General features: G+C 55.9%; 1 protein-coding gene across 1 annotated transcript; it reads left to right on the top strand.

Annotated features, from left to right (window-relative positions):
* The first annotated feature begins 3019 nt into the window (after positions 1 to 3019).
* KRT71 (keratin 71) lies at positions 3020 to 11876 on the top strand. Its single transcript, XM_040642506.1, has 9 exons — positions 3020 to 3479; positions 5627 to 5841; positions 6541 to 6601; positions 7108 to 7203; positions 7580 to 7744; positions 7948 to 8073; positions 9507 to 9727; positions 10377 to 10411; positions 11108 to 11876. Exons 1-9 carry the CDS (start codon positions 3033 to 3035, stop codon positions 11317 to 11319), a joined length of 1578 nt encoding a protein of 525 aa, XP_040498440.1. The 5' UTR covers positions 3020 to 3032; the 3' UTR covers positions 11320 to 11876.
* The last annotated feature ends 2211 nt before the right edge of the window (positions 11877 to 14087 follow it).

Below are 14087 nucleotides of genomic sequence, written 5' to 3'. Positions count from 1 at the left end.
AACCGAGGCTCAGAGATGTCCGTGCCTGGCTCAGCATTTAATTCCCAGCTAGAAAACCGAGTGATCCCGGTACCTCGAAGCGTGTGAGGGGAAGATGAAGCTGGGACATGGGATGTGGGAAATTGTCTCCTGTCTCCCCCACCAGAGCCAGGGACCTCCCGAAGCAGGGGGCTTGGCTTCCTCCTACCCCTCTGTCTCCCCAGAGACTTAAGGCTAGGGCAGGGCCTTCATAACCCTGCTGAACTGTGGCTCTGTCCTGGTTTCCTCCCGTCCCTCCCTTTTTCCTCCAGCAAAAACACGGGCGCCCCGGGAGCCCTACCTGGGCCCACCCTTCCTGTGGGTGGCCCAGAACTCTCCTCCTTCCTCTCCTATCATCATCCTCATCAACAACATGGGACGTTTCATTCCCGATGGCCAGTATCTGATTAACTAATTCATGCTAAGGTGTTAATAACTTGTTAATAGTTTGATGATACGCCTTTTCCAAAGATGCCTGCATTTGGACGGATCCAGAATCTAAGTTCTTTGAGGACAGGATACTTTGTATTACTCCCCTCAGCACCTGGTAGGTGCTCAGTAAATACCTGATAAACGGATCAATCCCAACAGGTCTAATGTTTGAAAAGTGCTTCCTACTGAGTTTTGCAAGTAGACAGTAGCTATTATTATTTCTAATGGCGAATTTTCCATGATCAGTAATGGTCTGAGTGGAGAGATTCCTGGAATCTCTGGGACATCAGTCCCTCCTTGTCCTCCAACAGCAGCTGACATTGTATGGAGATGTGCTGATCCAGACGTCCTCTCCCAGAGGACAGGAAGAAGGAGAGAGAGCGGAAGAGGAGAGTGCACGCTGATTCCTGACTTCTACTTTACTCCCTATTTTTGGTCATCGGTTAAACACTGAAGAAGCAGCAGGTACATTCCAAGCACTTCACATGGGTTAGTGTATGTGACTGTCCCAGCTACCCCACGAGGAGGTTATTATCCTATTTACGTCGGGGAAACAGAGGCTTAGAGGGGTCAAGTGCTGCTGGGTGGTGGAGTGGGATTCAGACCCCTGCAACCAGCTCCTGGTCTGGGCTCCTACCTGGTGGCATTCTACGTGGACGTGGGCCCAGGGGCTCCCTGAAGATGCACACTCCCTGCTGTTTGGTTGCTGCCCCAACAACTGTCAGTCCTCTGGCACCTGGGGACGGATGTCCAGAGCCTGGTGTTGGGCCCCGAGGAAAGGTACAGAGGGAGGAGTCCACTGGGGGACGTGAGACCCTCACCCAGACTGCCAGGTCCTAGGGAACGTGGCAGCACAGGTCTCCATGGACAGAGGAGTCCAGCACACAGAGGAGGAGATGGGGTTAAACCCAGGTTTGAAGCCGGATTTTGAAAGAGCGGAGGATTTGGATCAGAAGGGTTGGGGAGAAAAAGGAGTTTCAGGCTGGGTAGGGATAGTGTGGCAGAATTGTGGAGGTATTTGGAGATGAGGACTGTGGGTGAGATGTCCTTGGCTGAGGCGGGGACCTGCAAGGATGGCAGCTGTGGGGGGGGGCGGGGCAGGGCAGCAGCTGTGGGGACGTCGAGGGTTGGACGGGTGAGCTGCCATGCACGTCACAGAAGCATACAGCCGGCAAAGCCATCAAGGGGGACATCGTGCTAGGACTTCTTCCAAAAGCTGGGAAAAGCATTTAGCATTAGACCATAAACCCCCATGTCCCTTATACTGGGCCCAGACCTGGCACACAGAAGCTCTCGATAGACGTTACCGAAGGGAGAAAAGGAGGGACGGAGGGAGGATGGGAGGAGTAACTAGGGGGCCTCTGAGCTGGGGGACCATCGACTGTCCTTACAAAGGAACACTGAGATGACCTATGACACAGCCTTCAGAGAGACCTCATGGGAGCTGTCCACAGAGTCACTGTGGAGACACCTGCTCTCCCGGGGGCTCCCAGCCAGCCTGCACCCCCGGCTCGCGTGCGTCTGGAGAGACATAGGAGTTCAGTCTCACCCGGACAGCAGCTCCTCCATTTGAACTCTAAACAGATGGTCCCGAACAAACAAACAAACAAACGGTTCCTGTCCCCACCTTGCTCCTGCTCTTACTAACAGATACACATCGGAAGAAAGACGGAAATGAACAGACAGACATCCACCCCTTCCCACGAGTCTTCCCTCGAAGCCTCCAGGCCCTGGCGAGCCTCTCTCTGCCATCTCCCTGACTCCTCTGAGTTGAATCCCTGAATTTTCAGCCACCTGTCCCAATGCCGTCCTCCTTTTCTTCATTCTGTCCAGTGCTGGGGCCAGGCAGCGATCGTGCCTTGCGTGGCCTCCAGCCTGCCTTGTGGGATTTGAGAGAGGTGAAGTGTGGAGATCCCAGTTCTTGGAGAACTGACGGAAGCCTATGACCCCCCACGTGCTCATGTCCCGTGCCAGGGAGAGGGTCAACCACCCCTCACACCCCAGCAGACACAGCCGCTGTCCTCTGTGGGTAGGGGAAGAGGCCACCAGGGGTGTGTCTCCAGGAGACCTGAATGAAGGGGCTCTTTCCGGGAAAGAGGAGGACACACCGATGGTTGGAGCCCCCAGATACTCTACCTGTCCAGGGAAGTCCATCCCCTTCTAGCTCCCTGAGCTCCCAGGAGGAAGTCCACGACCCGGAGAAGATTAATCAGAATAGGGATGGTGAAGTGCCAGTGACATCCCCCTGGAGAGGCTGGGGCCTGGGGCAAATTACCCTATAACAGCAGGTTAATTAGATAAAACCCAAATTACGTGAGCAAGGCTTGCAAGCCCAGCAATTTGAAGGTTTCATGTTGTTTCAGAGGCGGGGAGAGCTTGATCTCTAGCTCAGCATAGAGAAAATGACTTCTTGCTCCCAGGCAAGCCAAACCCACGAATTAAGCTCTTGACTGCCCATCCATGAGCCCCAATGGCAAGCACATATAAGGAAGGGTGCCTGCCAGTCCTCACTGCAACCTGCAGAGCCCGTGTGGGATTTGCTCTTCATCCCTCCTGCCTCTGACTCTATCTCCACTACCAGCATGAGCCGCCAATTCACCTGCAAGTCGGGAGCTGCTACCAAGGGGGGCTTCAGCGGCTGCTCGGCGGTGCTCTCAGGGGGCAGCTCATCCTCTTACCGGGCAGGGGGCAAAGGGCTCAGCGGGGGCTTCGGAAGCCGGAGTCTCTACAGCCTGGGGGGCATCCGGAATATCTCCTTCAACGTGGCCAGCGGCAGCGGCAAGAGCGGAGGTTATGGGTTTGGTCGAGGCCGGGCCAGTGGCTTTGCTGGCAGCATGTTCGGCAGTGTGGCCCTGGGGCCCGTGTGTCCGTCCGTGTGCCCACCTGGAGGCATCCATCAGGTCACCGTCAATGAGAGCCTCCTGGCCCCCCTCAACGTGGAGCTGGACCCTGAGATCCAGAAAGTGAGAGCCCAAGAGCGGGAGCAGATCAAGGCTCTGAACAACAAGTTTGCCTCTTTCATCGACAAGGTGGGTCCACCTTCTCTTCTCAGAGCATGAGCTTCTGTTACCGCAGAAGGGATTCAGGTTAGCTAGGAGGAGGCACTTACTGTGGATGGAGCAGGTGTTTTCTTTCATCGGGGTGGCTTATGTACGATTCCCTGCAGTCTTTCTCAAGAGAACACAGAAGGAGGTCTGTCTCTACTGGCAGAGGCTTCTGGGGGTTACTGGCAGGAGCTCCGAAGGAAAGACCCCCGCTTCTTACTCGAGGGTCAGCGTGGTGCTACTGCTAAGCCTGGGGTCCATGCATGCTGTGCGTGGAAAAAGCCAGTGAGAGGAGACACCCCGGAGTCTTCCTCCCGTCCATTGTGAGCAGGTCTCATCCACTAGTCATTTGACTAGATGGGTCAGGAGCATCGGGGTGTGGTCATTCCCAGATGGCTCGGCCGTGGGCCTTTTTGCCGTCAGCTAAGGACTCTCAAGGGAGGCGGAAGGGTGCAGTGGGGGAGGACGCCTCGGCAGTGCTCTGAAGTCAGACCCGGCTTCAGCTCCGGCCCCATCACTTTCCAGCTGTGTCTTCGCTAAGCCAGCCACATAGCCAGCTGTGTGGGGAGTTACTTATCCTGTCTGTGCCTCTGTTTCCTTATCTCTGTAATGCAGATAATAGCCTGCGTCTGGGGAGTTTTGTCAGGTTGATAAAAGAAAATGCGCGGGAAGATCTTGGCACAGTGTCCCACACATACTAGGTGCTCCCAGGTGCTGGTGATTGTTACTATCGTTTTCATCTTCAAGAGCTGGGGGAGGAGTGTTGAGAAGGGGAGGATCCAAAGGTCTGGAGGAAGCCTCAAGGCATCATCCAGGCCAGATAGGCCCCTGACTTTCGGTAGATGAGAAATTATTGCTCCCATTCTATGAGTCAGCAAAAGCATGGAGGGACAAGCCTTGCCAGTGTATGGCATCTGGGGCGGGGGTGGGAGGGAAGGAAGGTGAGACCCTGTCCTGGGGCCTGGGGGGCTACACTGGCTCCATGACAATGAGGCACCCAGGATGGGTCAGCGCAGGACAAAGCCTGTGGTTGCAATGGTCAATGGCCATTGGAGCCTACCAGTCCCTCTGTCCCACACCCCAGTTCTAGACTCCTGCTCCGAGCATCCCCTGCTCACCTAGGGGCCAGCACTGTCTTTTTGGCTCTTTACTCCTCCCAAATGTGGATACATCCTGTCGGTGACCCCGATTGTCCAGTGTGCAGTCCAGATGCCAATTGTGGTGTCCTGGGTGCAGGGTGTGCTCTGTGGCTGAGGCTCAGTGGGAGGGATATACACGGAAGAGTCAGGATTGGTTAAACCAAACCGATGCTGGATGATCTGCTGGGGGCCCGAGCAGTTCGGTGGCTGATCCCATCTCAACACCGAATCTCAGCCAGTTTTCTGAGGGCCTGTGCTTATGACAGTAGGGAACACAACCTGATTTAGACAGTGGCTGTGCTCAGTGGATTAAGTCGTATTTTAAAAACTGTGCACCTTCCCCCAACCCCACAAGGGAGGAGTATGTTGATCCCCTCCCTCTGGTCAGTTTCCTGGCCCAGTGAGGCGACAGTGGCATGGGGAGCGCTGTCTATCCATCTTGCCCCACGTGTCACTCTTGCTCTGCGGATGATGGTTCTAAGGAGCAGAACTAGCGCAGAGGGAAGAGACCACGAGCAATGATGGAGTTGGGGCCTGATGCAGAAATTTAGAACACCCAGAAGCTCATGGCCCATTGAGCCTCACTGAACTCGATATGCTATGAAATGAAGAGGAGATTCCCTTCTTTAGAATGGTCAACCTTTCCAAAGATGGACCCAGCCTGCCTCTGTCCTGGTATTTTTTTAGGCATGCCCCTGCCCTGAGCTGGTTTGGCCATAATGGGTTCTGAGTAACTGGATGCATGAGTTATGGGGACATATGTCTGGGTTCATTTCTGGGCTCCCTTGCTTACCAAACTGTTGGACCTTGGAAAGAGGCTAAACTTCTCTATGGCTCCGTTTCCTTTCCATTAAGTGGGGTTAACGACTTGCCTGCCTCCTGTAGCTGTTGTGAGCGGGTAAAGGAGAAAATGCAGGTTTGCACAGAGCCTTGTGAATGACAGGTGTGACTATTTCCATGGGGGCTCAACACTGGCTGTGCTTTGGGCCCCAGGTGCGGTTCCTGGAGCAGCAGAACCAGGTGCTGGAGACCAAGTGGGAGCTGCTGCAGCAGCTGGACCTGAACAACTGTAAGAACAACCTGGAGCCCATCCTCGAGGGCTACATCAGCAACCTGCGCAAGCAGCTGGAGACGCTGTCCGGGGACAGGGTGCGGCTGGACTCGGAGCTGAGGAGCGTGCGGGACGTGGTGGAGGACTACAAGAGGAGGTGAGTGGGGATGGGAGTCCCTGCAGCTGGACAGCTGCCCCTTTCCCTCTGAGCTCCTCCTGTGGGAGTGGCAGCCACCCTGGCTTAACATTTGTGGAGATGCGGGGCAGTGTTCCTTGTCATACCAAGCAGAATTATTCCAACAAGACTCTGGAACTTGCTCTCTGCTTCTCCAGCCTCTGGTCTGGCACTTAGGACAACTGTCCGGTTAGCTGGACAGTGGTCAAAGGACCATCTCTGGCTGGATGAGGAAAACCTTGGGTAAGCTACACATCATCTCCTGGAGCTTCTGGGTCCTCATTGGTAAAAGGGGGCTGAAATCCATCCACCCCCAGAATGGCTATGAGGAGGAACTACGGAAACACTCCCATTCATTTGTAAGGCTTTATTCAAATTTTCAAGGAGGAGCCTGCTTCTTGCTTCCTATGATTTCCCCTAGAACATTTGCTCCACATGCTCCTACCTCATTTTTGTAGCTGGATCTTCAATAATCACCTTTTTTTCCCCCCCAAACTTCGTTACCATGTCCCCTCCTCCAGGAAGCCTTCCTTGCCTGGTGGCCCCACCAGCCCAGGAGTCTGTGGCCCACTAGCATCTGTCCCTCAGATGGGCACACTGCCTCTTGCTTAGAGTCTTCCTTGAGTGCAAGAGGGTTCTCAGTGAGACGTAGTCACCGACCGAGTCCTGGCGTTCTTGCAGGTACGAGGAAGAAATCAACAGGCGCACCGCTGCAGAGAACGAGTTTGTGCTGCTCAAGAAGGTGAGGGGGAGGCAGGCCTTGAGTGCAGGGCTGGCCTGGGACCAGGCAGCGCCGAGCCTACCAGTGTGCTCCGCTCTCAGTGAGAGCACTGATGGCAAACTAATGACGTGAAGGCCGAGGAAAACCACAGTGGACTATCCAGAAAGGGAATGAAAAGGCAGAGAGGATGATGGCCTTCCTGAGGGTTTCACGTCCACAGTGGAGAACAGCAGAGGACGACACACGGGGCTCCCCTGCGGCCGTAGGGCCTGATTCAGACATCCGAGGGACGACTGACAGCAGCCTGGCTGGGGCTCCCTTCCTTAGAGGGGTACCCCAACCCTGCTAAGGGAACGGAGTCTCAGGATGGGGCAGGGCTGGGCCTTTCGCTCCGTCCTCTCCTTTCCCATGAGCTTCTCAGACAGAAAGGGGCAGCCATTTCGGTGTGCAGGGCACCCAGGCTGGGGTGGGTGTTTGCTTCTCGGCTGCACCGGCAGTGACCGAGGGATGTCGGGGGCATCTTTCAGGATGTGGATGCAGCTTATGCCAATAAAGTGGCGCTCCAGGCCAAAGTGGACTCCATGGACCAGGAGATCAAGTTCTTCAAGTGTCTCTATGAAGCTGTAAGTCTGTGTCTCCACCTTCCCCATCCCCCCGCTGAGGGCAGCCAGTGAGTAACACTCTGTTCTGGGCGCTGGGAGAGGTTCTCTGCTCTCAGGGAGACCCCCTGGTTAGTCATCCATCTCCCATTTCAGCCCTGAGAGGCTCCCAATCTCCATGCTCTGGGTGGAAAAGGAATGGTCCAGGCCCTGGCTTTGTGGTGGTAGGAATCTATCTGGGGCCTGGAGGGAACTCACTTTGCCCAGGGAGCAATAGCCTTGGTCCAGAGACTAAGTTAGCGTCATCTGGATTTGCTTATCTTGCTTGGGGGGGAAGAGGAGTGGGGGCGTGTTAGCCTCTGATAGTCAAGTCCTGAGACCAGCCCTGTTTCCAATGTAGGAGATCGCTCAGATCCAGTCCCACATCAGTGATATGTCCGTCATCCTGTCCATGGACAACAACCGGGACCTGAACTTGGACAGCATCATTGATGAGGTCCGTGCCCAGTATGAGGAGATCGCCCTGAAGAGCAAGGCCGAGGCCGAGGCGCTGTACCAGACCAAGGTGTGCGGGGCTGAAGCAGGACCGGGGAGGGCAACGCCAGCAGGCATGAGGGCTGGGCCTGATCATTCCCAGCACAGAGGCCATGTCCATCCAGTTAAGTGTCCAACATGCCCTTCCCCCATGACCTCAGCAATCCCGAGACATCCTGTAGCCCTATGACACACTCATCGTGCTCACCACGGCTCTGTGCTTGGGGTCCCCAGTTCCAGGAGCTGCAGCTGGCAGCTGGCCGGCACGGGGACGACCTCAAAAATACCAAGAACGAGATCTCGGAGCTCACCCGGCTTATCCAGAGAATCCGCTCAGAGATTGAGAATGTGAAGAAGCAGGTGAGGGGACCGGTTGCCCATGCCTGGGGCAAGAGGGCATAATTGGAGGGAGAATGAGTTGGCCAAGGGTATCAGCCTCTCAAATCTCTGCCTATGAGAGGAAAGGAGCCCATGAGGTCACCGCCTCAAATACTTAGAGCAGACATCCCTGGGGCATCTCATCTCCCACTTAGCCCACGAACCTCTGCTTTGAAGCCCTTCCTGCGGGAAGCCGTCTCTCTCTTTCTCCAGGATGGGCTAGGACCCCCCCCCCCCCGTTCCCTCTGCCCTAATCACGTGCTCTCCTGGCATCTGTGCTTCTCTTGTCCTTGTCACACGTGGGTGATTGCCCTACACCAGCCTGTCCCTTCTTCCACAGAACTGGAGGAAGGCAGGGAGCCAACTGGTCTGTTCCCCACTCTTTTCCCAGCATCTAGTACAGGGCCTGGCACCTAATAGCAGCTTAATAAACATTTGTTGATGAAATGACTGATAAGTGGGCTCAGAGAGCACCCATTAAAGTGCCTTCTGTAACTACTTAACTACTCACTAAGGCCTTGCTTGGACCCCTTCCGGGACTCTTGGCTGCAGTCTCAGCTTGAGTAGGTGGGGAGACAGGATGAGGTTTTAGAATAACAACAGCAGCGACTCCTATCATTTGATCCCCCTGACGTGTCTCAAAGATTCTGAGGCCAGTGCTCTCCGTCGTTACAGATGAGGACACAGAGGCTCCGAGAGGTTAAGTGGGTGGCAAGCTGGCGCATGGCAGAGCTGTGATTGGAACCCACTCTGGCTCTTAGTTCAGTGCTCTTTCCACCTTCCAAGGGGCTTTAACACTTAGGGACTCTGTGATGTGGGGCAAGTTAGCTGTCCTCTCTGCATAGGGTAGTGTAAGCACTGCATGAGCTAAGATATGCCACAGGCATGTTAGGGCTGAGGGTAGGCCCAGGCATACAGTAAGCACTCGAGAAATAAGAGTTGGTTCTGGGGAATCTCCCTCCCTGCACCCCTTGTCTGTGGTCCTATGTACCTGGGCGACCACTCCTAGTGGACCCACAACACCACATTCCAAGGATGTCTCTTCCCAGACTTTAAACAACTCAAGAGCAGAAAGCCAATCTTACTCTTACTGATTCTGTATCCTTGGCATAGCGGTGCCCAAGTAAATGTCTTTGTAATGAACTGACATGGTACTGAACTGGCCGTGATCACAGGAGGGCAGGAGGCAGGATGCACTGTTTTTCATCACCACCAGTGCCTAAATACAAGCAAGTGGAGATAGAGCTAGGAAGGCCTTGCGGGCCCCAGAAGGGGCTCCAGCCTAGAAGAGGAGTGGGGGGTGGGAAAGGGGGAAGTGGGCATCTCCACCCAGGAGTCTCCAAGCATTAGTGGGATTTGGATGGGGATGACTCTAATCCCATCCAGTTTTCCAGCTTCTCAGATTCCCTGTTTAGGCTTCTAACCTGGAGACGGCCATCGCCGATGCCGAGCAGCGGGGCGACAATGCCCTGAAGGATGCCCGGGCCAAGCTGGATGAGCTGGAGGCCGCCCTGCACCAGGCCAAGGAGGAGCTGGCCCGGATGCTGCGCGAGTACCAGGAGCTCCTGAGCCTGAAGCTGGCCCTGGACATGGAGATCGCCACCTACCGCAAGCTGCTGGAGAGCGAGGAGTGCAGGTCGGGAGTGCTCTAGCCGGGGAGCCCCAGGGGTTTGAGAAGGACATAAGAGAAAGCTTAGCACATACTCATCCAGAAAAGATGAGTCCTTGGGAGTGAAGGGGTGGCGCTGATGGGAATAATAACAGTAATTAATAATACCTACCCCGGCGTGAGCCCTCACTCATGCCAGGCACTGTGCCTCGGGGATTAGCTCATTCCAGCCTTACAATTTTCCTGGGTATACCTAGGCATACTATCCCCACCAACCCCAACCAAAAAAAACAAAACAAAACAAAAAGAAAAAAGCCAAACCACCCCTTACTATGTTAGTCCTTCTTGTTCCATCTTCTTTACCCATCCAGGTACAAGGTGAGCTTGTCTGAGATGTCCCAGGGCAACCATCCCAGCTCGCCCACTGTTCTCAGCAGATGGGAGAGACTCAGTACCCGGGCCTGACCTTGGGGACTGTGCATGCCACCCCACCTGCGTACCTCGTGCCAACTACTGTTTGATTTGGGTTGTTGCCTGTGCCAAAAAGCCCAAGCATTTCCATAGGTGCCCATCGGGTTCAGAACCCCACATCACGCCAGTGGGGACACTAGATTTGGGGTTAATAGATTGTGGGTTGGATGACAGCTTACTCTTATTTTATTTCTCTCCCTTACAGGATGTCAGGAGAATTTCCCTCCCCTGTCAGCATCTGTAAGTACTTGGATGCTGGGACCTGAAACTGTAGAATCTGCCGATAGGAAAGGGCCTTAGTTGCATCCCATGTGTGGAGCTGAGCAAACTCAGGACCAGAGAGTAAACAACTTTGTGATCACGCGGCCAGATAATACAGGCATGGCCAGCAACCAGGTCTCCTGACTCCGAGCACAGAGCGGCTTCCTGCGTATTCTGCCTCCCTGCTCCCAGGGGGTGGCTGCTAGAAGGGGGAACAGAGGAGGAGTGTGTGTGAGGCCTGGGGCCCCAGGGTTGCAAGTCATGACCAGCCCTGACCTGGGGAGTTAGAGGCGGCTCAGGGAATCAGCGAATGGGGACCTCGGAGGTTAAGCTGACAGTCTCAGCGACACTAAGAATTAAACCAGAGCTCCAAAAGATGCCATTTGCTGGACAGCTAGTGAGAGGGAGAGGCTGGAAGGGAAGTTTAGCAAAACGGCTAACAGAAGGGGTGGGGGGCGGTGTGTGTGTCCAGAAGGACAAGCGGGGGTATTGGTACCTGGACCAAAGTGTTGGGCTTCTGAGAATTAAGAATCAGCCATCTGGCTGGGCAGGACCTGGGGGAAGCGGTTTTTGGGATGTTTTCTCCAGGGGGAGAGGGAGGGGGCGGAGCGGCTGGGGGGAGGTGGCCTCGTCTGGCCCCGCCCCTGAGGCGCCGCCCCCGCGGTCCCTCCGCAGCCATCATCAGCAGCACGAGCGGCAGCGGCGGCTACGGCTTCCGGCCCAGCTCGGTGAGCGGCGGCTACGTGGCCGGCAGCAGTAACTGCATCTCTGGCGTGTGCAGCGTCCGCGGCGGGGACGGCCGGGGCAGGGGCAGCAGCAGCGACTACAAAGATACCCTGGGGAAGGGCTCCAGCCAGAGCGCCCCCTCCAAGAAAGCCGGCAGGTAGAGAGGGCTGTCCCCTGCCCTCCCGCCACCCCTGCGGCCCCAGCTGTCTCCCACACGTGTTCTCCCCCAGCCCGCTGTCAGTCCCCTCTCCACCCCGCCCTGCTGTTGTCCCCCCACCCCTCCCCGCTTCTCCCAGCCTGTGGTTTCCTGAGCCTGGACAGGTGTGGACAGCTAAACTTGGTGAAATTCCTCCTGGCACGTGCCTGGCATTCACCTCCTTGCCTGAGGTCCCCCAGGCAGGCCATGGGCTCAGCTCCAGGCTCCTCACCTTCTGCCCTCGACCCAGCCTCCAGCTCAGTCACTAACCACTCTGTCCGGCTCCCTGGGTCTCAGACCGAGGCCCCCCTCTCACGCTGGGGCCTCTGTCCCAGCAACTGCCTATGCTGGGAGGGCCGAAGCACAACGAGCAAGAGAGGCCAGTCCCCACCCCACCCTGGCCCCGTCTCATGGCTCAGGTGTCTCTTCACTCTCCTGAATCCAGGAGCGGAGAAGACGAGGCCCCTTCACATCTCCTTTCTTCTTAGAGGCCCTCCCATTGCATCCTCAATAAACAGCACAATCTGATGGCTTGGTGTCTGAGTGGTGAAGGTGTGTACACGCACTCAGTTCAGTACCAACCCCAGCAGGCACCACCCAGGCACACAGACACACACACACACACACACCCCGGACACACTGCGGATTGCCTGTGCAGCCCATGTTCTAGGTGACTTTTCTCCATAGAGCTGAACAAACAGCTCTCCGAGCACACATGAAGCATGGGGCCGAGTTTGGGAGGAAGGAGGAAGAAGAGGAGGGAGAGAACAAAGGAGGAACACAGGAAGGGGGTGAGTGTAGTGTGGTTTGTGGCTTTCAACAAAAGAATTACCTGTGTCTACTGGCAGAAATGGTCCTGCTCCTGAAGGGACCCTGGCCTCCATCTAAGAACTGGGTCTTTCCTAGAGGGAAGCTGGGGCGTGGCAGGCAGGTGTCTGTGTTTATTCAGCCCTTCCCTCATTGCTCAGAGGCCTGGGCTTTGGGGGGGGGTGTCACCCAGAAAGGGTGGTGTTGATGGGGACCCCACACTCTGGGCCTGCTGGGATGCTAAGAGAGAGAACAAGTTCTTGGAGCCTAAGACTAGACTAGGATGAAGTGAGTCGAGGGTCAAGGCAGGCTGTGAGCTTCAGTCACCAGCCCAGATAGCTCTCCGCCCTGGGGTGAGGAGGGGTATAAGGAAGACAGACAGACAGATTTCCCAGCGACCAGCATGAGCCAGCAGACCTCAGCCAGGAAGTCCCTGGGGGCCTGAGGAGCTTACAGAATTGGAGATAGAGGGATTGGAGAAAGGGATGAATGGGCTGGGTTGGCGGACAAGAACTTCAGAGTAGTGGCTGGGGCTTAGGCCAAAGTCACAGGGCCAGGCTCCAGCCCCTGCCACCCAGGAGATGGCCATCAGCTAGAGCCTCTTGTCCTTGGGGGATCAGAGAGGGCTCTGAGGAGAGGGAATGATGACAATGACTCGCAGGTACGGTGGCCAGGAAGTCGCATGAGTCTCGGTTCTTCACACAGGCTCAAAAATAATCTGGGAACTTGAGAAAAATACTGAGTTCTGAGCCAGTACTCCAAACCAGTTAAGGCGGTCTACCAGGGTGGGGCCCAGGCACTCATGGGAATCTTTTGAAAGTCAGGGAAGGGATTCTAGGAAGCATTCAGAGCTGAGAATGTAATCAGTGGAGAAAGAGACCCAAACTCCAGTAAATGCAGCAAGGTCTTGGAATGACCGAGTAGAGATGGGGCCAAGGCATTAAGATGGCAGGACGAGCTCGGAAAGGGACATGCGGGTGTGGCACTGAGGGCACCGAGGACACTAATAGCCTAGATTTGAGTCAGGTGAAAGGGCCACGTGCTGTGGGACAGGGTGGCAGGGGTTACAGGGCACCGACAGAGGGTGAGGGGCAGGTGGGTAAGAGCATTGGATGGGTCCCCCATCCTGCCTTTGGGTCTGCGCCTCTGGGCTGCCTTCCTCCCCTCACAGCGAAAGGACGCGCTGCGGAGTGGATACAGGAGAGAGAGAAAGTGAAGGTACAATCCCTGCGCTCAGGAAACTTCTGGTCCTATGGACCACTCAGAAGGATACAGGTGGAGGAAAAGGTGGTGCGAGTGAATGAAGTCCCCAACCCACCTTACTTGTCCTTTCTATCCCCTCCCCCAAAGCCAGTGATAAGGCCTGAACGGTCCTCACCTGTGTACTCTTATACCTGGTACGCTGTTTGCACTGAGCACTAGCTGGTGGGCTAACTACCCCTCCGCACCCCCCATGGGACTCCGACTCCAGGCTGCAGCTGTGGCCACTGATGGGAGTGGGCCCTGGGGACATCCCCTGGAGAGGACCCTGCAGCAGGCCAAGCCAGACACAGCATAGCCCAGCTGGGGGACTGCCAGGGACTGCATGGGTCAAGCTGGCACCTTCAGGATGTCTCTGGAGGGCAAGGAGAACAAAAGTGGTCCCACATGGTAACTTGGGGTGCCTGCCAAGGGGGCTGAGGCCTTCTGGCCTTGATCACTACTCACTCCTTCTCTCCATCCATGAAGCCTCCCCCCGTCAGCCCTTTCCCATACTTCAGGCCCAGCGTACCAGATGGGGGTTCGAGGAGAGGGATGGGAGACTGCTGTTTATGGACCACCTACCGTAGGCCAGAATCTCCCAGAGTTGGGCATGCCACCGGCGTCACCTCTCCGAGGTGGGCGTTGTTATTCCTGAGACAGACACCTGCTACAGACACGGCCACA

The sequence above is a fragment of the Ursus maritimus genome, unplaced genomic scaffold (genome assembly GCF_017311325.1).
Source record: "Ursus maritimus isolate PB19 unplaced genomic scaffold, ASM1731132v1 scaffold_26, whole genome shotgun sequence".
NCBI classification, from domain to species: domain Eukaryota; kingdom Metazoa; phylum Chordata; class Mammalia; order Carnivora; family Ursidae; genus Ursus; species Ursus maritimus.
Note: the sequence above shows the minus strand (reverse complement) of the source record. Positions and strands in the feature narration are given on the sequence as shown.